Consider the following 25,233-nt stretch of genomic DNA (forward strand, 5'->3'; position numbering starts at 1 on the left):
CCCCAATACCCTTATGGAAGGCGGCTACCGCACTGACATGCATTCTGATAGAAGAGGTTTTAAGACCTGATTCAGAGAGATGCCATAAATAGTCCAAGAATTTGGAGATTGGACAGGAAAGGGGATCAAGGGACTGAGAAGTGCACCATGATGTGTACCTTTTCCATTTGTATGAGTAAGACTTTCTTGTGGAAGGCTTTCGTGAAGCTATCAGGACTCGAGAAACGGAATCTGAAAGGTTAAATGGTTGAAGGACTAACCTTTCAACATCCATGCCGTCAGGGACAAGGCTTGGAGGTTGGGATGGAGGAGGCATCCGTCGTTTTGAGTGAGCAGATGCGGGTCCTTTCCCAGAGGAATGTGCCTGCGGATGGAGAGATCCTGGAGTATTGGAAACCATACTTGGCGTGGCCAGTAAGGTGCTATCAGGATCATGGTTCCTCCGTCCTGGCGTAGCTTCACGAGAGTCTTTGACACAAGAGGGAGTGGAGGGAATGCATAGAGCAGACCGGTTGTCCACTTGAGGGAGAATGCATCCCTCGGCCGAGAGTGCTGGCTCCGAATGAGAGAGCAGTAATCGTCCACTTTGTGGTTCTGAGGGGACGCAAAGAGGTCTATGCGGGGAGAACCCCACTTGTGAAACAGAGAGGTCGCTACCAGAGGATCGAGTGACCACTCGTGTGGGTGGAAGACACGGCTCAGCTGGTCTGCCAATACATTGTCTACTCCCGGCAGGTAAGTGGCCCTGAGGTACATGGAGTGGGAGAGGGCTTCCGCCCAGATCTGCGCAGCTTCCTGACACAGAAGGAAGGAGCCTGTGCCTCCCTGCTTGTTTATGTACCACATGGCCACTTGGTTGTCCGTCTGGATTAAGATTATCTGATGAAAGAGATGATCTTTGAAAGTGCGGAGCGCATAGCGGATTGCTCGAAGTTCCAGGAAATTTATCTGGTGTTCGGCTTCCTCTTTGGACCATAACCCTTGGGTTTGAAAGTCGTCCACATGGGCTCCCCAACCGATGTGAGAAGCGTCGGTGGTTAGGATTACTTGCGGATCCGGTGGAAGAAAAGGTAAGCCCTGAAGGAGGTTGACCTGAGTCGTCCACCAGGTTAAGGATAGGCGCAGCGCTTGTGTGACTGTGACTATGGAGGACAGAGGCTGAAAAGCTTGAATCCATTGGTGTCGTAGAGTCCATTGTGTTACTCTCATGGCTAGTCGGGTCATGGGAGTGACTTGAACCGAGGATGCCATGTGTCCTAGGAGAATGAGGAACTGGCGAGCCGTGGCAGTGTTCTGAGACTGGAGCTGGCGAGCCAGGGACATTAGGGTGTGGACCCTCTGAAGAGGAAGGTAAGCCTTTGCCTGTAAGGTGTCCAAGTCTGCTCCAATGAAGAATAAGGTTTGAGACGGGACTAAGCAAGATTTCTCGTATTTGACAAGAAACCCTAAGGAAAGGAGTGTTTGAATTGTCAATTTTAGGGAGGATTGAGCTATCTGTTGGGTGGAGGCCCTGATTAGCCAATCGTCCAGGTAGGGGTAGACGTGGACACCTTCCTTCCTTAAGAATGCTGCTACCACTACGAGACATTTGGTAAAGACTCGTGGGGCAGAAGCCAGACCGAAAGGTAGGACACGGTATTGATAATGGTCGTGGCCTACGAGAAACCGCAGATATTTGCGATGGGATTGTGTGATCGCAATGTGGGTATAAGCGTCCTTGAGGTCGAGAGAGCACAGCCAATCCCCTCTTTGTAGCAGAGGGAGCAGCGCGCCTAGGGTTACCATTTTGAACTTCTCTTTTTGAAGGTATTTGTTGAGGGCTCGAAGGTCCAAAATGGGACGTAGTCCCCCTGATTTCTTTGGTATTAGGAAGTATCTGGAATAGAATCCCTTGCCTCGTTGAGAGGGAGGAACGGGTTCTATAGCATTTGATTGCAGAAGAAGAGACACTTCCTGTTGTAATTGAGCCAAATGGGTGGATAGACTCCACGCTTGAAGAGGCGGGGAGTCTGCCGGAAGAGTTATGAAGTTGAGGTGGTAACCCTGTGCGATAATTGTTAGTACCCACTGATCTGAGGTGATCTGCAACCAAGGTTGTAGAAAATGGTACAGTCGACCTCCTACAGGAATGTCTGGAAGAGGGGTTTGGCATGTGTTCTCTACAGGGGAGTCAAAGGCCAACCGCAGGCCCAGGAGGAGGGGCTACAGTAGGCCTTTGTTTCCTAGGCTGACGCGGCTGAGGCCTAGTAGAGGATCGAGCTGGACGAGGCCTGGCCGATGGAGGGTAGTAACGGCGTGGCCGAAAGAATGACTTCTTAGAGTCCTTCTTAAGTGGTTGTTTGGAGGAAACCTCAGACGGAACAGAAGAAAGTTGTTTCAACGTCTCGTGGGTGATCTTTCAATTCAGCTACTATTTGCTGAATTTGTTCTCCAAACAAATTGTCCCCTAAGCAGGGTAAATCCGCTAAACGATCCCTGGACCTCTGGGCGAAGGTTGGATGATTTTAACCAAGCCCAACGTCTGGCCGAGATGGCAGTAGCTGAAACCTTTGTGGAGGCATCGAAGATGTCATAAGCCGTTCTGATCTCGTGCTTCCCCGCTTCAATCCTTTATTAAGAAGGGCCTGAAGCTGTGGCTGGTATTGGTCAGGTAATGTGTCAGCAAAATCTTGCATCTGTTTAAGGATGGCTCTGTTATATTGCGTCATGTAGAGTTGATATGAGGCTATGCGAGAAATCAGCATAGCTCCATGGTACACTTTCCGTCCCACACTGTCTAGGAATTTATTGTCCTTGACCGGCGGAGTGGAGGAGTGTGGCTTGAGACGCTTGGCTTTTCTTTGTGCGGACTCCACCACAACAGAGCGATGATCCAGTTGAGGCTTTTGAAAGCCTGGTGCTGACTGGACGAGGTATGTGGAGTCAGCCTTCTTAACTGGTGATACAGATGAAGGAGATTCCCAGTTTTTCTTTAAGAGATCGAGAAACACCTGGTGAATGGGGATGGAAGCGATGATTTTTGGAGCGTCCAAAAATTGAAGCAGTTTCCATCATCTGGTGTCTGTCATCGGTCTCAGATTGCAGCTGAAAAGGTACAATTTCGGACATCTCCTTTACAAAATTAATAAAGGAGAGATCCTCTGGAGGAGATCTTTTTTCTACTCTCTGTAGGAGAAGGCGGTGATGGTAAATCTGTGTCAGAAGATGTATCATCACCCCAGGTATCATAGGGATCACTTGGGGGTTGAAGCCCCGATGGACCTGGTTGAGGATCCGAAGGCATCGAAGGAAACCTTGGAGGAACCGGTGGTACAATCGGTACTGGGAACGGCATCGAGGGTTTCGGTGCTGCCGATGGAGTCGGTGCCGGTCTTGGAACCGATGGAGCCAAAGGATAAATCGGTGGAGATATTCGAGAAGGCACCGATGGGACCACCCCGGAAGGGGGAATCAGGAACGGTGTTTCTCCCGCCGATGAAAATCCAGTTGGAGACGATGGCGCTGTCGGTGCTACTGGAATTATCGATGGGAGGGCATGTACAAGTGCCTCCATACGTTGTAGTAGCGGTGCCAGCGCTTCCACCAAAGGTTCGGTGGTCGGTTCCTTCCTCGGTGGCGGAGTCGGTGCCGGGGTCGATGCCGTGGCGGTGCCGGAATCGGTGCCGGAGACGGTGCCAATGGAGGTTGGAATCTTTGCATCGCTTTCTCGATGGCCTCCTGGACCAGCCGGTCCAGTTCTGCCCGGAGACCAGGGGTAACAATACCCGGCTCGACGGGAGAGGGAGGCTGAGGCAGAGCCGGAGGGACCACCGTAACCGGTGGGATCACGGCTCCCACACCCCGAGAGGGTGAGGGTTTCCTCGATGCCTGCGAACGAGACGTGGACGGTGCCAAGTCTGAACGAGGCCTCTTAGTTGGTGGCTCGGCTTGTTCAGAGGTCGATGACTGTGGATCCTCGACAGGCCGAGACTTGTGCCGTCGATGGCGATGCTTGTCCTTCCGGTCTCCTCGCTCATCCGGGGAGGGGACAGGAGTCGACGGCCGAGAAGTCATCGATGGTGGACGGTCACCGGAGGGTTGACGATGGTGGTGCAACCTCGACGGTGCCGGTTCCGATGACGTCGATGCTATCGATGGCGTTGGGGTGGGTGCATGGAAGAGGAGCCCCATCTTCTCCATCCTGGCTTTGCAACCCTTAGGTGTCATTAGGGCACATTTGGTGCAAGTCAGGACATCATGCTCACTACCCAAACACAAAACACAAACCCTATGGGGGTCTGTGATTGACATAGTCCGGGTACAATCCGGGCATCGACGGAACCCCGTCGCCATGGCTTAAGGCCAAATTTAGTCGCGGGCTCGGTAATTGCCAACAGGCCTCAAGGGCCAAATTCGACGGTAGTCGAAGAAAAAAGGCAAAAAACTTACCGGTTTCCGCGGAGGTGACAAAAATTTGTCGAAGGGAGATCCCTGAGGGGCAAATTTTCTTCGGAAAGAAAAATACCGAATTCCTGTCAGGAACGTGGTAAGAGAGCTCCTTTCACCGCGTGGCAACTGCTGCGTGGAAAAAAGAAGACTGAAGGGAGACCCCTGCTGGCTGCAGGGTCAGTGCCTTGCTGGGCATGCCCAGTAGGGGCCAGTCAAAGTTCTGTTTAAACTTTGACAGAAGTTTTCCGTGGTGGGCTCCATCCTCGATGTCACCCATTTTTGAGGACAACCATCCTGCTTGTCCTGTGAGAATGAGCACTGCAGCTGCTTAACAAGTAAGAAATTGTCAGCCTTGATTGTACCACACTATGGAGAAGGGACATGTTTCTAAAAATCTAAAATGGTTGATTTTGCATTCGGTATCTCCTTCAGACATGGAGGAAATATTAGTTGTCAGATAGCGGAATATAAAAAACAATGGATTTTCAAACTTCAGATGATTCACACTTTGGGTCTCAATCATGATATGGAATGGGAAACTTTGTTATGATTATTATTTTTTCTACTCTTAACAAAAAAGTTTTCTTATTGTCATTCTTTTTTTGATTGGTACATTCAATTGATACCCATTGTGTAACTGGTTTACAGTGTATCATGCAACTCTCAGTTGGTATTTAACATTGGTTTTCTCCTAGGATTATGGAAGTCCTTGCCCCCAAAGCAAGTGATGTAATCGCCGAAACACAGCTGTGTTGGGCCTTTCCTTTCTACAACCAGTAATGGGTTTTTAGAAATTTGCTATATGAGTGATGAAGTACAACAGACATTAAATGTGGAATTTGACTGCTGAGCTGGATTCAGTTTTAAAAAGATAAGTGGTCATATTTACAGAAGTGATTTTTATTATTATTATAGACAGATATTGACATCACTAGTTGTTGTTTTTTGGGTTTTTTTTAAAGTAATATGAGATGGGCTATGATTAGAATTCAGTTTTCTTCCATGAATGGATATTATATCCTTAAGGAAATTTGGATATGCTATTTATGAATGCCCAATATTATACATACACTTTTTCATATATATGCAAATAAGTTTCTTTTTTTAGTAAAGTTTTGTGAAAGTTAAAAAAAAGAAGTTTTAAATATGTTTTTTCATTTTATATATTTGTATTCACAATATTTCACTTTATATCATGTAGAATGACAGCTTCTGTTCATTTAGATTCATTGAAACATACATTTTGACCAGTATGCCTAAACCTTTGCAACTGATTCTGTAATATACCGTAGTTTAGTTTCAGAAAATATAATTTGTCTAAATTTTTTTTTATTTTTTTTTTTTTTTACTTTTCAATGACTTTTCACAAAGAAAAAAAAAAAAAAAGAGTAGCTCCCGGTTACTCTTGGACAAAACAGTGATTGAACAATGGAGAATCCTGTGATAAATGATACATTTTAAGTCCACAGAAAATTTAATGCACATTTTATGTTTTTTAAAAAATATAGATCATGCTAGGATACTTTAATGTTCAAATACTGCATTTATATGGAAAAGACAATGGGAATAGTGGATCACAGATGACCATTATTTGGTTAGGAAATGGTGTTGGTACAATAAGGCATCATGCCACAAAATAAAGTTCCTGAAACTAGACTGAGGGTCTCAGGCATGAATAACTTTTCTCTTGCAAAGATTTTTTATCCATAAACCCAAATAACTGGAGCATTGCCACTGCAAAATGATGTAGGCCTAGATATTTGCTCCAGTTAAAGAAAGATTAAGGGGGGTGGGGGGGAATCTTTGGAAGGCAAAGTATTCCTGAAATCCTTTTACAGATTAATTTAAAAATGCAAGCGCTGATATACGCATGTATAGGCACACGAACAAAGATACACTTGAATTTTAAATCACGCGTGTACTTCCGTGCATACAATTTAAAATATGCCTACCACGGTCAAGTATGCTCCTAAGTTTAAGAGGTTACGTGAGCAAAACCTACTTATCTCCTATGTGACTTTGCCAGCTTTAACACGCGAATGTAAGCAGATTTTAAAACATGCTCACGGAAGGCACATTCCCAATTTTCTTATTAGTGCACCAGTTTGCCCAATAAATCTCAAGGTCATCCAGAACCCTCTGGTTCTTCATCCTGGACACCCCCCGTAGTACCTGGATCTCTCACCCTGTCATGTAAGTCCAAAAACACGAGATCTGCAGACTTGCTCTTCATCAGGCGCAGCGGTAAAGTTACATAGCTAACAAGCAGCTGTGCGTTGTGGCCTCCGTTTTTAAATTACAAAGTTACACACAACTATTGGCCCTGTCCCGGAACTTCCTCCCCATTTTTTTTAAACTCGCGCACACATCTATACACATGTGATTTCTGACTTTTAAAATATGCACTGTTCGCACATGGTCCAGATGTTTGCATTTTGGCATTTTAGAGCACACACCACTTCTAAAATCAACCCCATTGTGTTTAGTTTCAGTATAACTTGTTGCAGAAGTCTCATTGTTTGGCTATATTTTTTTTTTTTTACAAGGAAAAGAGAAGGTGGATCTGAGACATCCAGCAGTCATTTGCAGAACATTTAGAAAAAGTTATAGACTCAACTCTTTTTTTTCTGCGTAAGAACATCTCCTCTATAATAAAGCGTAACAGTTCTCTTCCCTTGCAAACATGTTTTTACTCCTAGTCTGCACCAAACTTGAACATTATTGCTGAAAAGGCTTAGCATGTCACACGCATGCTCCTGTTTGAGGGTGGTGGGGCTGGAGGTGGGTTGGGAGTGGGGTTAGAAAGACTAAGAAAAAAGTTTCACCAATTTCTGAAATCAATATTTAGGACAGCTTCAGAAAATAAGAATTATTGCTAGAGATATTATTAATGCAAGACAAAATAGAAAGTAGGCAAGATGCAGCAAGGTTGTCTGATACCTAGTGCTTAATTCTTCTGTGGAAATAGTGTCATAAAAAAAGAGGCATCCCCTATCATAAACTATATTTTCTGAAACTAGACGAGTGCATCAGAGATGGATGACAATTCTCAATCATGCAATGTTATTTTATCCTTAATGTAGTTTTAGTTTTACATGTGTAATCAAGTTAGAAGGATGATGAGCGAATCTGGCCAATTTGCACCAAAGGATAGCTCTTGATAGACAGATTTAAAAAATCATGTGTGAAGAATAAGTTATTGAGATTTACAAATTTTGAGGGCTGGTTTGTTAACCCACCTTTATTTCATTGCAAAATTATAAAATTGCTTTGTCAATACAGTTCAAACACCTTGGCAGTAAAATGATTAAAGACTAATGGAAATAATAACTCCAAGGGAACAAATACACACTTCTTCATAAACATTATTACTCTTCAAATGAACTTACATCTATTTAAGAAGTTATCAATGTTCTTGTTTTTCCGCAGTGCAGGAAAATTCAGTTCAAAGACCAATGAATTCAGGCCATCCTGTGAGGAATAAAAAAATAGAGAATAATCTCCTCTGTCTACTTAATCTGCATTCTATAAATGAATACATTCATTCTCAAATAGAAAACAATTTAATTAGGAAACCCAGTATTACATAATTTTACAGCTAATAAATTAAGTGAATATGGATTGTAATTTAATAACGAACACACAAAGCATAAGCAATACCAATATAGTAGCATAACATCAGAAGATGTCGGCAGGTAAGGATCATTTGGCCCAGTCTACCCGATTGTCACTTCCTATAGTGCACATGTTATCTTCATCCTTCTCTGCTCTTACCACTATCCACTCTGCTAAGGATACTACACACATGTCAGCTGCCACACAAGGTTGATGACCTGAAGGAAAACACACCTTTCTGTATCCTTAGCTGGGAAATGCAACCAAGCTAATCTGCTTCCCATACTAGGAAACTTGATACCTGCCTGCCTTTGATTATGTTGTGAATGTTCTGAAGCCCTGCCACTGACTAACATTTATAAGCCGGTTATTCAAAGGCTGTTGGGTTTTCCCAAGTTTGTTGACTTTCCCTCCTTTTCTTAAGAGTCTAGTGCAGCCAAACTGCTGCTTTGTGCAGGCTGTCTTTGTCACCGCCTTCTCATGGTACTCTACCACTCTGGACAGATAAGCAGACCAAAATCCCAGGCCCTCCATTTTTCTAACCTACCAATCCTCTGCCTCAGCTCTTATTAAAGATATGCTGTCTTTTGACATGAAATATTAAGAATATTTCCTATTTTTCATTTTTTAAACGAAACAAAAAAAAACCCACCTAACAAAATGCCATTCCGATTTTTGTTTCAGACCTGCCATTTTAATAATCTCAACCACCTGATCTTCTCTACCCTCCCCACCCCCACATTGCGAGTCTTCACAGCTTCTGCCAGACTCCCCCCTCAGCCCCCACCCAACCCTATTTTACAATTAAACTTTTTATATTATACCTTTTCCTAACGCTAGGCAGATTACATCAAATATAAGAATGTTGAGCACATAAAGCATATACAGGCATGACATACATACAATATCATATGTATCATACTTGCAATCCCCCCCATAAATGATTAATAAAATAGACATGAGTGGGGTAGTAATAAACATGTGGGTTCATTGGGTATAAAAAATGCACATGAATAATTAAGCACTCAAGGTGCAAAAGGTATTAAGAAATAGTTGGGCAGTAATGGCCCAGAAGTGGGTAAATCTTGTGGGACTTAAGGTCAGAAAGCATTCAGGTAGGTAGCTAGCTAGTAGAGGGACGAGTCTTTGCTGTGAATCTAGGGGAAGAAAACAGAGCGAGACCACAGGCACGTTAAAGAAGTTAACGTGCCTGAGAGAAGATGTGCCATTTTAATACTGCTTTTTCTTTCTATTCATAGTTCCTCTAACTCTTAGATTCCTGACTTCTGATAAGACTTCCTTAACTTACTCACTTATTTTCTTCAAGTTAGCCCTTCTGAAGTACAGGACCCTTGTTCTAGCATAGCTTGATTCTGATCCACTGTTTCCATTAAACCATATAATATGGTGAATCACTGAATACTGGACCTGCACGATTCTCCTCTATATAAAAACTTCCGTTTTATGTGCTATCTATTGCCAAAATCTTTTCCAACGACAATCTCAAATTTATTTTATAACATTCATAAACTCTTTGAAGTCAACATTTATTTTGTTCGTTTCTTTTCACAGACTATTTTGCAGAGACTAACATGGCCCTTTCTACTAGCTACTTATCAACCGAGGTAGCATGTGCACATATAACCTGGAAGTGAGAGGAGAGAAGCCAGAAAAAAGTGAAGGCTAAACCTTCATCAAATATAAATAAGCTTCTGGAGGCTAACCTGGTACTAACATACATTCTAAATGCTATAGCAATGAACTCTGTTGCCAGCCTGTCTAACAATAATCCAAAAAGCAGCACAATAAAAAGCAAAGAATACCTGAGCTCTAGGTGAAACAAGATAAGCTCTCCCTCCTTTCTTCCCAGTGGGCCTAGCACAATGCATGTGATAACTTTCATTGGAACAAAAGACATTGCAGAGGATGGGATAATTAATGTGTGTGTATACAATTAATGTGTATTCCAGAAAGAATCTTTCATTGACAAAAGAAAAATCCTGACGTGACGCAGACTCATATTAAATACATGGAACTGAATGTACAATGCCATGGACTTGCATTTCACAACAGCAGCAGGCTGAACCATACAGTGTCCTTGAATGCATGAAGCTGAATGTCATCTGTTATCAATCGCTGCTAGTTTTCCTCAGCACTGAGCAATGGCTGGCACATATTGCAGTATGTTCCTCTAGCAAAGGTCAAAATCACATTATAGCAGCAAAATAGAAATGGAGTTGCTCTTATCTGACATTTTTTAAAAGCATGTATTGTCTAAAAACAAATGCCTTCAATGTAGGCCTATTTGTGCACATACCTATCTATATAGCTATCACATACCATACATAATGCATTCTATACACACACAGAGACATATATTGTACTATTTTAAAATATTTTTTAATATTTCTGCTGGATTAGCCTCTTGGTCAGTGGTCTGCATTGAGGAATATATTCCTAAAGCTGATGAGGCTGGGAGAGAGCTGCTGTGCCAACTTTCATAGCCCCTGAATCAGGCAAGCAAAATTCTCCATTTGTAGGGATGTACACAGTGATAAACTAAAGAATAGGAGAAAGCAGAGCCTCAGAAAGAGCTGAATCTTGACCTCAACCACTAGAAGCTGATATAGTAATTGCCATGTAAATGGGATGAAACACAGCAACAAGATGAAAACATACTGGTGGCTGTGCATAAGCTTCTCTGAAGAAAATCAGGAAATGCTAAGTAAAACAAAAGGCCTTGCAAATAAAATAGGTCTCCTCTTTCAGTATATTTCTCCCTCTGTATCTTGAACCATTAGAAATGAAACCATATAGGGTCTTTACAAATATTTGTACACAGTTATGTGCTCTACTTGGTACTTTACCAAAGAACATTTCTAGTCTCTCCAAATTGCTCCAGACAGAATGTTTCAATACCCCAATGCTCTCCTTTTCAGTCATTTCCCCAATTCTTCAGTTTAAGTCCAGAAAATAAAAAGGTACAGTATATTTCTGTGGCATGATCCCCAATAACAAGGATAAACCTAGACACCAGCCAAATCTTTTTAGGAGTCCAAAAGATTATTTTTCCTTATAACTTTTTCTTTTTTCAGCTAATTTATTTGCTTATTTTGCTGTTTTTTGTTTTCTCACTATTTCTTTCATGCTTATTTTGCTTTTTTGTGTGTTGATTTTGGAAAATTTTCCTTTTGTTTCATTTGCTTTTTACTGTTTGTCTTTGCTCTCCGCCTTCACTATCCCCCCATCTCCAGTCTCTCCTATACCTCTCAACGGTCGGAGTAGCCTTTGATTTGAAGCAGCGGCAGCCCATTCCCAAGTGATAAATTTTAGGCACCCAGGGTTTTTCCACCCCTACCAGTAATATCACAAATATACACTATTATTTTCTCAGATCATTTCCTTAAAACCATATGTACTAAGTAATGTTAGTTTCATACAGTTCATCAGGCCTAGATATTAGCTTTCACAATTACTTAAGATAAGAACATAAATGCCATGCTGAGTCAGATCAAGGTCTATCATGCCCAGCATCCTGTCGGACAGTGGCCAGTACAAGTAATAAGTATTGTCCCTGGCACTGATACCAGATTAACCAGCCTGCAATTTCCTACTTCGGTTCTCTTTCCTTTTGTGTGTGCAGGAATCACACCCACTCTTCTCCAGGCCTCTCCAGAAGAATACCTTTTTCTAAATATCCCTTTCACTTAATAAACAATAGCTAAGCTAATTCAGTCTTTAATTCTTTAAGCACTCTGTGATACAAGATAATCAAAGGCCTTACTAAACTGAATCTGTATTTACAGTTTTAATGTACAGCTTATTGGTTAGTGCTGGACTATACGACATGGATTTTCATAAAAGCATCATTTCCAGTAACCATTTTACAAATATGTTATTTTCTGTGCTTGCTTTGGTGTCCAACAAACGAATGCATATTTTTCTTTGAAATTAGTTAAGCAGATTTTGCACACGTACCAAGGATACTCTTTACAGATCCAAGGAAATGGGTCCCCTGCAGGCCATCATTTGGCTCTGAATGTGTTTGTAAATTAACTTTTAGCTAAATAATCTAAAAGTCTAAAGAAAATAAGCCAAGTTCAGAAATGTATGCAGGAAAAGGAAATCGACCATGGCAGATCTGTTATAATATACAATTTTTTATATAGCAAATGTTGCTACCTGTAACAGGTGTTCTCACAGGACAGCAGGATGTTAGTCCTCACATATGGGTGACATCACAGGATGGAGCCCAATCACGGAACACTTTTGTCAAAGTTTCTAGAACTTTGACTGGCACCTACTGGGCATGCCCAGCATGGCACTAAACCTGCAGCCAGCAGGGGTCCCTCTTCAGTCTTGTTTAAAGCTACAGGAAGTGCCAAAAAATAATATAAGAAAATGTAACAAACCCAACACCGCGGGGTGGCAGGCGGGTTTCGTGAGGACTAACATCCTGCTGACCTGTGAGAACACCTGTTACAGGTAAGCAACATTTGCTTTCTCACAGGACAAGCAGGATGGTAGTCCTCACATATGGGTGAGTACCGAGCTGAGGATGTCCGAGAAATGCACCAAATGTACCCAAGATGTGCAATAGGCACAAGGACTGGGGTGAAATTTGGTAGAGGGCATTCTGAAACCTAACGGGCAGGTGGAAGGGTGTTGGTACGTCAAGTTGCGAAAAGCTTGCGCAAGACAGACTGGCCGAAGATGGAATCTTGTCTTCCGGCCTTGTCTAAGCAATAATGGGCTGTAAAGGTATGGAGAGAACAGCCCTGCAAATGTCAGGAAGCGGCACAGAGTGTAGGTGTGCTACTCAAGTCGCCATGGCCCTCACAGAGTGTGCTTTAACATGGTCTTGAAGTGGAATGCCTACTTGCTGATAGCAAAAAAATATGCAGTCCGCTAACCAGGGAGGAGAGAGAGTCTGCTTACCCACAGGCTGCCCCAATTTGATGGAATGGAAAGAGAAACAATTGAGTGCTTTTCCTGTGGGCAGCTCTACGGTCTAGATAAGAACATAAGAACATAAGAAAATGCCATACTGGGTCAGACCAAGGGTCCATCAAGCCCAGCATCCTGTTTTCCAACAGTGGCCAATCCAGGCCATAAGAACCTGGCAAGTACCCAAAAACTAAGTCTATTCCATGTAACCATTGCTAATGGCAGTGGCTATTCTCTAAGTGAACTTAATAGCAGGTAATGGACTTCTCCTCCAAGAACTTATCCAATCCTTTTTTAAACACAGCTATACTAACTGCACTAACCACATTCTCTGGCAACAAATTCCAGAGTTTAATTGTGCGTTGAGTAAAAAAGAACTTTCTCCGATTAGTTTTAAATGTGCCCCATGCTAACTTCATGGAGTGCCCCCTAGTCTTTCTACATCCGAAAGAGTAAATAACCGATTCACATCTACCCGTTCTAGACCTCTCATGATTTTAAACACCTCTATCATATCCCCCCTCAGTCGTCTCTTCTCCAAGCTGAAAAGTCCTAACCTCTTTAGTCTTTCCTCATAGGGGAGTTGTTCCATTCCCCTTATCATTTTGGTAGCCGTTCTCTGTACCTTCTAGAGCCCGTTCTCTGTACCTTCTAGAGCCCGTTTACAGTCAAGGGTATGCAGGGCCTGTTCTCCTGGATGGAGTGGGGCCTGGTAAAGAAGGTAGGTGGTATAATGGATTGATTAATGTGAAACTCCGATACTATCCTAGGTAAGAACTTAGTGTGAGTGCGGAGTACTGCCCGATCCTGCAGAAGTTTAGTGTAAGGCGGATAGGTAACTAGGGCCTGTAACTCACTAACTCTGCGAGCAGATATCATTGCCAAAAGAAAAATCACTTTCCATGTGAGAAAGCGAAGATCACAGGATTGGAGAGGCTCGAATGGTGGTTTCATGAGCCGACCCAAAACCAGACTGAGGTCCCAAGAAGGGGCCAGAGGATGTAGTGGAGGCTTGAGGTGAAGCAAGCCTTTCAGAAAACGTGTTACGAGGGATTGTACCAAAATAGGAACGTCCCCGACACCTTTATGGAAGGCAGCCATCGCACTGACATGCATTCTGATGGAGGAAGTTTTTAGACCTGATTCTGACAAGTGCCATAGATAGTCTAGAAACTTCATGGTGGAACAGGTAAAGGGATCAAGGGATTGAGAAGAACACCATGATTTAAACCTGTTCCATTTGTAGAGGTAAGACTTTCTCGTGGAAGGCTTCCGTGAAGCAATCAGGACACGGGAAACTGGCTCCGAAAGGTTAAGTGGCTGAAAAATCAACCTTTCAACATCCAGGCTGTCAGGGACAAAGCTTGAAGATTGGGGTGGCGTAGGCACCCGTCTTTCTGACTGAACAGAAGCGGGTCCTTTCCCAAGGGAATGTGCCTGCGAATGGAGAGATCCTTAAGTATTGGAAACCACACTTGACAAGGCCAGTGAGGTGCTATCAGGATCATGCATCCCTTGTCCTGACGTAACTTCACGAGAGTCTTTGATAGAAGTGGAAGTGGAGGGAATGCATATAGATCGGCTGCCCATGAGAGAGAGAACACATCTCTTGGCTGAGAGTGTTGGCTGCGAGTGAGAGCGCAAAAGTTCTCTACTTTGTGGTTTTGAGGTGACGCAAAGAGGTCTATGTGAGGATAACCCCAACATTGGAATATTGCGTCTGCTACTGTGGGGTTGAGGGACCACTCGTGCAGATGGAAAGCGCGACTTAGCTTGTCCGCCAACACATTGTCCACTCCCAGCAAGTAGGTGGCCTTGAGTTACATACCGACATTCATGTGCAGCTTCCTGACACAGTAGGTAGGAGCCCATCCCTCCCTGTTTGGTGATGTACCACATGGCCACCTGGTTGTCCGCATGAATCAGGATGACCTGATTGGAAAGGTGATCCTGAAACACCCCGAGAGCATATCTGATTGCTCGCAGCTCCAGGAAACTGATTTGGTGTTTGGCTTCCTCTGGAGACCAAGTTCCTTGTGTCTGCAAATCGGCGACATGGGCTCCCCAGCCGAGGTTGGAAGCATCGGTGGTGAGAATTATTTGAGGGTCTGGAGCCTGGAAGGGCAGGCCTTGGAGGAGATTGATCTGATTTTGCCACCAGGCTAGAGATTGACGAAGTGAGTCGGTGATGTGGACAGTGGTCGATAGAGGTTGGACTGAGTCCATTGTGACCTTAGAATCCACTGTATAACTCTCATGGCCAAGCGGGCCATTGGGGTAACCTGTACTGAGGACGCCATGTGTCCCAGAAGGATGAGGAAGTGGCATGCAGTAGTGCGGTGCTGAGACTGTAGCTGGTGTGCGAGAGAGATGAGAGCAAGAGCTCGCTGTCGAGGCAGAAATGTTTGATGTAATGCATTCTTTTATGCTATTCACGTTTCGCTGTAAACAGACGTGATATGTAATTTTGCACATGAATGTCGGTATATAAAAGTTCCAAATAAATAAATGCCTTTGCCTGCCTCTATGAATGATAAAGTTTGAGATGGGACTAAGCAGGATTTCGCGTAGTTGACTAGAAATCCTAGCGAAATCAGAGTGTGTAAAATAAGACGTAGGGATGACAGAGCAGCTTGCTGAGTGGGAGCCCTGATCAACCAATCGTCTAGATAGGGGTAGACGTGAACACCTTGAGTCCTGAGGAAGGCTGCTACTACTATGAGGCACTTGGTGAAGACTCGTGATGCAGATGCCAGGTCGAATGGTAGCACTCAGTACTGATAGTGCTTGGGGCCTACCAGAAATCTCAGGAACCTACGATGAGATGGAGTTATCGCAATGTGTGTGTGTAGGCGTCTTGGAGATCGAGAGAACAGAGCCAGTCTCCTTTTTGCAGAAGAGGAAGGAGGGAACCCAAGGTTACCATCTTGAACTTTTCTCAGTGGAGGTACTTGTTGAGGGCACGTAGGTCCAGAATTGGACGAACGCCACCTGATCTTTTGGGGACTAGAAGGTACCTGGAATAGAATCCTAGGCCTTGTTGGGAGTAGGGCACTGGCTCTATTGCTCTGGATGGGAGGAGGAGGGAGACCTCCTGCTCCAGGAGTAGTGAGTGGTCGGATGTTCTCCACGTTGGTAGAGGTGGGGAGTCCAATGGGATAGAGAGAAAGTTCAGGTGATAACCTTGAGAGATTATGGCAAGGACCCACTGGTCTGAGGTGATTGTGCACCACCTGTTGTTGAAATGGCACAAATCGACCTCCCACTGGTATCTGAGGCAGTGGAAACTGGCTGCTGCTCTCTGTGCAAGAGTCAAAAGCCGGAAGCAGGGCCCGGCAGAGGAGCTGCTTCCGGCTTTTGTTTATGAGGTTGACCAGACTGGGCCGTTTTGGAAAGGTCTCATGGAACGAGTTCTAGACGGTGGTGGATAAGACTTCTTTGGACGGAAGAATGACTTTTTAGTATCCTTCCTGAATGGCTGTTTGGAGGAATACTCAGAGGGCATCAGAGAGAGCTGGCGAAGGGTCTCATGATGCTCCTTGAGTTCCGACACCGTCCGCTGAATCTGCTCGCCAAACAGATTGTCTCCTATGCAGGGCAGATCAGATAATGTCTTGTACCTCAGGGCGCAAGTCTGATGACTTAAGCCAGGCCTACCTTCTTGCCGAAATAGCAGTTGCAGATACCCTGGAAGCAGTGTCAAAGATATCATAAGAGGATCTTATTTCATGTTTCCCTGCCTCAAAACCCTTGTGTACCAGGGTTTGAAGCTGTACCTGGAATTGCTGAGGCAGGGACTCTGCAAAGTCCTGTATCTGCTTGAATAAGACCCTGTTGTACTGGGTCATATATAGCTGGTAGGAGGCGATCCGAGAGATAAGCATCGATCCCTGGAAGACACGCCGGCCAATGGCATCCACGAATTTCTGTTCCTTACCTGGGGAAAGGAAGAGTGGGGTTTTGATCTTTTTGCCCTCTTTTGGGCAGATTCTACAACCACAGATTGGTGATCCAGCTGAGGTTTCTGGAATCCTGGGGCTGACTGGACCAAATAAGTGGTATCAGCTTTTCTGTTGACTGGATCAACAGAACCAGGGTGTTCCCAGTTCTTTTTGAGGAGATCCAAAAGAACCTGGTGAATAGGGACGGAGGTTATTTCCTTGGGAGCATCCAGGAATTGTAACAGCTCCATCATTTGATGCCTGTCATCTTGTTCAGTCTGGAAGGGAACCAATTCAGACATTTCCTTCACAAAATTTATGAAGGATAGATCCTCTGGAGGAGAACACTTCCTGCTTTCAGTAGGAGAAGGTAGCAATGGCAAGTCATCGGTGTCTGGAGATGAATCATCAGCCCAGGTATCATAGGGATCAGCATCTGTCCCCCTAGGAACCTGAGAAGGATGGGACGATGGAATTCCTGAAGGTCCTGGTCTAGGCTCTGAAGGCATCGAGGGAAGAGCTGGGGGCACCGACGAAGGCATCGAGGGCACCGGTGCAGGCATCGAGGGCATCGATGGATGGATCATTGGCACCGATGGACACATCGGCATCGATGGTTGAGGCATCAGCAAAACTCCCGATGGAGGAATGCAGAACAGTGTTTCTCCACCCGATGACAGGGTAAGAGTGGCAAGGCACCGGAGCCATTGGTGACCCAGGATCCATTGGTGGAAAAGCGGCTATAAGCGCGTCCATCTTCGAGAGCAGCGGTGCCAATGCTGCCGGAATGGGATCGATAGTCAGTTCCGCAGCCGGCACCGATATCGGCGCCGGGGGAACTTGGAGTCTGTGCATCACCTTATCGATGGCCTCCTGGACCATCCAGTCCAGTTCTTCACGGAGACCTGGAGCAAGCAGCCCCGGCTCCGGAAGGGAAGAAGGCGGCAGAGGAATAGCCGGAGGGACCACCGTTAAAGGCAGAGTCGCGGCTCCCGATACCCGACCGGATGAGGGTTGCCTCGGTGACCCGGTCGCAGAAAGCGTCGATGCCTTTTCTGGACAGGGTTTTTTCGATGGCGGCTTGGATGATGGTGAGGTCGATGATTTTCCTTCCTTGATGGTCCAAGACTTCCGGTGTCTATGCCGATGTTTCTCTCTATGATCCCCTCTGTTTTGAGCGGGAGTAGAGGTAGTCGAAGGCCGAGAAGTCGTCGACGCCGGGCGGTCACCGGCTGGTGGCAGATACAGGCGCGAAGTGGACAGGGCCGGTTCAGACGACGTCGATGCAATAGATGGCATCAGGTTTGAGAATGGAAGAGAAGTTCCATTTTCTCCATTCCAGCCTTGCGACCTTTTGGTGTCATTAAGGCACATTTGGTGCAAGTCAAGACATCATGCTCGCACCCAAGACACATTACACAGACTTTATGAGGGTCTGTTATGGACATGGTGCGAGTACAGTCCGGGCACAGACGGAACCCCAACGCCACGGCCTTTGAAAAAATTGAGCCAAGGTACGGTCAATGGCCAGTAGGCCGCGAGGGCCAAACTCGACGGGAATCGACCGAAAAAGGCTAAAAAACTTACCGGAATACCGCGGAGTCAAAAATTCCAAGGAGGGACCCCTGTGGGATATGAAAGTTTTTAGTAATTCCGTGAGGAAAATTCCTGTCAGGAATCTCTGTGGAGCTCCTTAGCCCGCAAGGCTACTGCTGCGCGGAAAAATGAAGACTGAAGGGGGACCCCTGCTGGCTGAATGTTTAGTGCCATGCTGGGTATGCCCAGTAGGTGCCAGTGAAAGTTCTAGAAACTCTGACAAAAGTGTTCCATGATTGGGCTCCATCCTGTGATGTCACCCATATGTGAGGACTACCATCCTGCTTGTCCTGTGAGAAATAGATAAGCACGGGGGGGGGGGGGGCAGTAACAGGGAACCGGATTCAAACAGCAACCGAGTGCCCTGACTTTTCTAGTCTGGGAAACATATAAGCATGGGGTAACCTACATGGCACAGCACAAACTACCATAAGCTTACTGAGCAGACTGGATAGAGCATTTGGTCTTTTTCTGCTGTCATTTCTATGTTCCTATTTATCCATGGAGAAAACCTTATATAGTCTTCTCTTATCCTCTCATTTACTGGTAGCATTGTGAGATATTTATCCTTTTGTTTTCCTTTATTATCCACCTTTGTTTGCTGGGGGTGACAGCCCAATTAATTGCTCTTCTATTCCCCACTCACTTCATCTAATTTAAATAAATTAAGGTATGGAATGTGGTACTAGACAGTGTGATTAAGACTAATAGAATAATGGTTATGATAAATTATATATTTCAAGATAATAATGAAATACTTGTTTATAATATTGATTGCTATTTACCAAACCATGTTTTTTTTCCTTGTAAATCATGTATAAATGTGATTTATTTGAAAACTTATAAATAAAGAAAACAGGTCAAGACATCATGCTCTCGTCCAAGACACATTACACAGACTTTATGGGGGTCTGTGATGGACATGCTGCGATTACAGTCCAGGCACTGATGGAACCTCAGCGCCATGGTCATAGAAAAAATTGAGCCGCGGTACGGTCGACAGCCAGTAGGCCGTGAGGGCCAAACTCGACGGTAATCGATGGAAACACGGGTAAAAACTTACCGGAGTACCGCGGCTTGAAAAAGTTTGCCCTGTGGGGCAAATTAACTTTTAGTAACTCCGTGAGGAAAATTCCTGTCAGGAATCTCTGCAGAGCTCCTTAACTGTGAGGCTACTGCTGCGTGGAAAAAAGAAGACTGAAGGGGAACCCCTGCTGGCTGCAAGGTTAGTGCCATGCTGGGCATGCCCAGTAGGGGCCAGTCAAAGTTCTGGAAACTTTGACAGACGTTTTCTGTGATTGGGCTCCATCCTGTGATGTCACCCATATGTGAGGACTACTATCCTGCTTGTCCTGTGAGAAAGGCTTTGTAACACTGACAGTTTCTCTAAGCCATCCAGTCCCCTCCCATTACCCCTGTAGCTTTTCCATATTGATATATACATTCCTAAGGCAACGTCCTTAAAAACCTCTCTTATTAAGCCAATCATGAGGTGAGTAAATGAAAATTTTACTTTTCCTCTGGATATTTTTATTTGTATTTCTTTTAAGGTAACTGAATTATGAAAGCTTTTGAAAGATGCATGAATGATGAGTAGCTAAGGTTGAAACCTTGAAGATTGGTATTACCGCTCACGAGTTCCAAACTTGTACTAATGTAGCCCTTTTCTGTGTTCCCCAAAAGGCCCAAACATGACACAGGGTATTTCCACAATCACAAGGATGTACACAGCACAGACCTCACAGTAAATACAGCATAAAAACAAGAGTTAATTCTGCTATAACATTAGTCCATCTTAGTTCCTCCTTCCTCATTCTATCTTCCTTGTACAGTTACCAGTTTAGGAATAGCCACAAGAGGGCAAAAACAAAAAACAACATGCAGACCTTCAACTAATTATCTAACACTAAAAAGTTCCTCTTAAACCAAGAGACAGTGAAATGAACAAATCTCTAAAGCAGCATCTACAAAAAGTAAAATACTACTAATCTGATAAATATATACAATCAGATTCATTTATTCCCTTAAATATTGAGTTGTTTGATTATAATCCAATAAACCCACCCACGAGCAAATACCCAGATCATCAGTGGGGCTTACCATTATGGACCGCAATGGCATTACTACCGCCAGGGCTGGATGTAGAAATTTGGCACCCATAGAAGAAAATTATTCCTTACCTGCTAATTTTCGATCCTGTAGTACCATGGATCAGTCCAGACAGTGGGTTATATCCCCCGACCAGCAGATGGAGTCAGAACAGAGTTTGAGAGCGTCAGCATATAGAGTAGTGCACCCTCTGCTGGAGCTCAGTATTACGCATAGCAAAGCCCAAAAGCAAAACACACAACATTTTGGATCCAGAACCGTTCCCAAAGAGGAACAGAGAAAGATATAAGTAAACAAATGGTCAACGGGACCAGCAACAGTCAACTTGTGAGGACCTGTGAACAGTAACAATAATCAGAGACAAAGAGAATGAAAGATACCTGGAAGAATCCGAGCAGGACCTAATGAAACCCCTAGTGGCGGGCGTCTGGACTGATCCATGGTACTACAGGAACGAAAATTAGCAGGTAAGGAATAATTTTCTTTTCCCTGTACGTACCTGGATCAGTCCAGACAGTGGGATGTACCCAAGCTTCCCTAAACCGGGTGGGGTCCTGAGAGACCTGCTCGGAGAACCTGATCGCCAAAAGAACCCATGCACTGAGGCGCCAGGTGTAGTCTGTAATGTCTGGAAAAAGTGTGCAACGACTTCCATGTCGCCGCACGGCAGATTTCCTGGGAGGAAACAGAGCGAGATTCCGCCCAGGACGCCGCTTGGGATCGCGTGGAATGAGCCGTAACACTGCGAGGCGGCACCCGCCCCGCCGCAATGTAAGCGGATGAGATGGCGTCCTTGATCCAGCGAGCAATAGTCATCTTGGATGCCTGAGAACCTCTCCTCGGTCCTGACCAGAGGACAAACAAATGATCGGATACCCGGAAGTCATTGGTAACCTCCAGGTAGCGGAGCAGTACAACGCTTGACGTACCAGGAGCCGGGAGACCGGGGTTCCTCCTGGAGCAAACTCTGGGAAGCTCCACCGTTTGATTGACGTGAAGGCCGAGACCACCTTTGGTAGGAAGATAGGCACCGTACGAAGGGAAACCCCGGAGTCGAGAAACGCAGATATGGGTCTCGGCAGGACAAGGCTTGAAGTTCTGAAATCTGGCGAGCAGAAGTAGATGGCTACCAGGAAAACCGTCTTGAGGGTCAGGCCCTTGAGGGAGGACCCCCTCAGGGGTTCAAAGGAGGGCCCGACAGCGTTCCGCAGCGCACCAAGTTGAGGCTCCAAGAAGGGAAATGATCCCTGACCGGTGGCCGCAGGTGTTTGGCACCCTTCAGAAAACGTGCCGATATCCGGCTGATGGGGTAAGAGAGCAGTCCTTCTGTACCAAGACATTCAAGGCCGCCACCTGAACCCGGAGCGAATGATAGGCGAGACCCTTATCCAGACCATCCTGTAGAAATGAAGGATCAGCGGGACAGTCCGCCTCCATGGTTTGGACTCCGCGGTCGGAACACCATGCTTCGAAACCTTCCAAACTCGAACGTAAGCGACGGAGGTCGAAGGCTTGCGGGAACGAAGCATCGTTGAGATCACTGTCTCCGGGTAGCCTCTGGTGGCGGAAACGGCGCCGTTCAAAAGCCAGGCCGCAAGACAGAAGAGTTCTGCCTGCTCGAAAAATACCGGACCCTGGCGCAGAAGATGAGACAGGCGAAGTGGGCCATCCACCGTCATCTGAAGTAGATCTGCGAACCATGGCCGACGGGGCCATTCCGGGGCGACGAGAATTACAGTCCCTCGATTATGTTCCAACCTGCGGAGAACCTTGCCGACCAGAGGCCAAGAAACACATAGAGCAGTTGATCCGACGGCCACGGAAGGGCGAGGGCATCCACCCCCTCCGCGCCGTGCTCTCTTCTGCGGCTGAAGAAGCGTGGAGCCTTGGCGTTGAGAAAGGCCGCCATTAGATCGAGGCGTGGAGTCCCCCAACAACGGATGATGAGATGCATTGCCTCGTCGGAGAGAGCCCACTCGCCGGGGTCTAGCTATTGACGACTCAGGAAGTCTGCCTGAACGTTGTCCACCCCGGCGATGTGAGAGGCCGCTATCCGGACGAGATTGCTCTCCGCCCACTCCATCAGGGGAGTAGACTCGAGGGAAGACATGCTTGCTTCTTGTCCCCCCTTGCCGATTGATGTAGGCCACGGTGGTGGCGTTGTCCGAGAGGATCCTCACCTCCCTGTGTCGCACCAGGGGAAGAAAACGCTGGAGAGCGAAACGCACGGCTCTTGTTTCTAGGCGATTGATCAGCCACTTTGCCTCCTCTGGCATCCAAGTCCCTTGAGTGGCGCTTCTTTCGCAGACGGCGCCCCATCCCACGAGACTGGCATCGGTGGTCACCACCACCCAATTGGGAACCTCGAGCGAGACTCCCCGAGCCAGATGCGAGGGGACAAGCCACCAATCCAGGCTTTTCCTGGCTAATGGTGGGAGCGGCAGGATCACCTGATACTCCTGGGAGACTGGTTTCCAGCGGGATAGTAGGGACGCCTGCAGGGGACGCAGGTGTGCAAACGCCCAGGGTACCATGTCGATGGTGGAGGCCATTACTCCCAGGAGCTGCAGATAATTCCAGGCGGTTGGTTCTTCCAGAGCCGAAAACCGAGACACGTGCTCTCTCAGGGTTGCGCCTTGTCCTGGCGCAGGAACACCATCCCCCGCCGGGTATCGAAGCTCGCCCCTAAGAAATCCAGGTGTTGCGAGGGCACAAGGGAACTCTTTGGAAGGTTCACCACCCAGCCCAGAGAGCGTAAGAATTGTACTACTCTGGCCACTGAGGTCTGACCATGTGAGAAGGACTTCGCTCGAATCAGCCAGTCGTCTAGGTACAGATGTACTAAGATACCCTCCTTGCAGAGGGCCGCCGCCACCACTACCATGATCTTTGTGAAGGTCCGAGGTGCGGTCGCCAAACCGAAGGGAAGCGCCTTGAACTGAAAGTGTTGACCGAGAATCTTGAAGCGAAGATACCGCCGGTGAGCCGGCAGGATGGGAATGTGCAAGAACGCTTCCGAGAGGTCCAGTGAAGCGAGGAATTCTCCCTTGTGCACTGCGGCAATCACTGATCGGAGAGTCTCTATGCGGAACCGGGTGATCCTGAGGGCCTTGTTTACCTCCTTCAAGTCCAGGATGGGGCGAAAGGAACCGTCCTTTTTGGGAACAATGAAGTAAATGGAATAGTAGCCCAAGCCCACCTCTTCGAAGGGGACGGGAACGATGGCCCCTATTTCCTGCAGTCGGTCTAGTGTTTGCTGAACCGCTATCCTCTTGAGATCCGAACCGCAGGGGGAGAAGATGAACCGGTCCCTCGGGGGGCGGACAAATTCCAAGGCGTAACCGTCTCTTATGGTGTCCAGCACCCACTGGTCCGTGGAGATAACTGCCCACTCCTCGTAGAAGTCCATGAGGCGGCCTCCAATCCGGGGAGGTGAGAAGTGGGCTCCTTTGGCATCATTGGGATGACTTTGTGGGCGGAATTCCCTGCCCTGGACCCTCTCTCGCGGGCCTCCGCCCACGAAAGGAACGAGACCAAGGCTGGGGTCTTGTCTGCTGTGTCCGGGAAGCGGACTGTCGGTAAGACCTATAATGTCGCTGTGCCCTGGCCCTGGTTCTACCGGAAGAAAATGATCTGAAGGAACGCTGTCTATCCTCTGGCAGCCGATGCACCAAATTTTCCTCCAGGGACTTGATGATCTGATCCAGGTCCTCTCCAAATAAGAACTTCCCCCAAAAGGGGAGGGAGCCAAGGCTCGACTTGGAGGAAGCATCCGCTGCCCAGTTGCGAAGCCACAAGAGCCGTCGGGCTGCTACAACCGAAACCATGGACCTCGCCATTACGCGAAAAAGATCATACAGGGCGTCCGCCCCATATGCTATGGCAGATTCCAGCCGGTCCGCCTGGGCGGCCTCTTCGGGGGGCAATTCCTGAGAGGTGAGAAGCTGCTGTACCCAGAGTAAGGTGGCCATTTGCGCGAGCGAACTGCACATCACGGCCCGCATACCCAGGGCGGAGACTTCGAAGACCCTCTTGAGGAAGGTCTCTAGTTTACGGTCCTGCGTATCCCGCAGGGCCGTTCCCCCCGTGACCGGGATGGTTGTCCTCTTGGTCACTGCCGACACCGCTGAGTCCACCTTGGGAACCTTGATAAGATCCAAAAAATCCTCAGGGAGCGGGTATAGCTTTTCCATGGCACGTGTGACTTTCAAGGATGCCTCGGGAGTGTCCCACTCCCTGGTGAGAAGCTGTAGGAAGGACTCATGAACAGGGAAAGCCCTTGCTCTAGAACTGAGGGCGGCAAGTACTGGATCTCCTTTGCGAGACGAGGTGGCGACGGCAGGAGCCACAGGGATCGGCGGATCTGGAGGTGGGTCGAGGTCCAGCTCCTGAATAATGTGGTGGATGAGTTCATCCAGCTCTTCTTTTTGAAAAATCCGTAGGGCTCGAGGGTCGTCCCCCTCCGTATGTCCATCTGGATGCGCCTCCGGGGGTTCCGGGGAGAAGTCTCTCACCGGCGAAGCCGCCCCCGTGGTATGCCGGGGTGGCATGGGAGAGGGACCCGGCAGGGATCCAGGCGTAACGGACGAGGCGGTGA

General features: G+C 46.7%; 1 protein-coding gene across 9 annotated transcripts in view; it reads right to left on the reverse strand.

The window, feature by feature from the left end:
- ROCK2 (Rho associated coiled-coil containing protein kinase 2) overlaps positions 1 to 25,233 on the reverse strand; it is a 442,704-nt gene that overhangs the window by 268,738 nt on the left and 148,733 nt on the right. For 8 of the 9 annotated variants that reach the window (XR_003855695.1, XM_029595904.1, XM_029595908.1 and 5 more), the window contains exon 2: positions 7,818 to 7,899. Coding sequence is in view for 5 of the 9 variants with exons in the window: in XM_029595904.1 (XP_029451764.1) it covers positions 7,818 to 7,899 (82 nt within the window). In the remaining 4 variants the exon portion in view is untranslated. Of the gene's footprint in view, positions 1 to 7,817; positions 7,900 to 25,233 lie in introns of those variants that run through there. The other variant, XM_029595912.1, reaches the window with a different exon arrangement.

Source organism: Rhinatrema bivittatum, chromosome 3 (assembly GCF_901001135.1).
Source record: "Rhinatrema bivittatum chromosome 3, aRhiBiv1.1, whole genome shotgun sequence".
Taxonomy (NCBI): Eukaryota; Metazoa; Chordata; class Amphibia; order Gymnophiona; family Rhinatrematidae; genus Rhinatrema; species Rhinatrema bivittatum.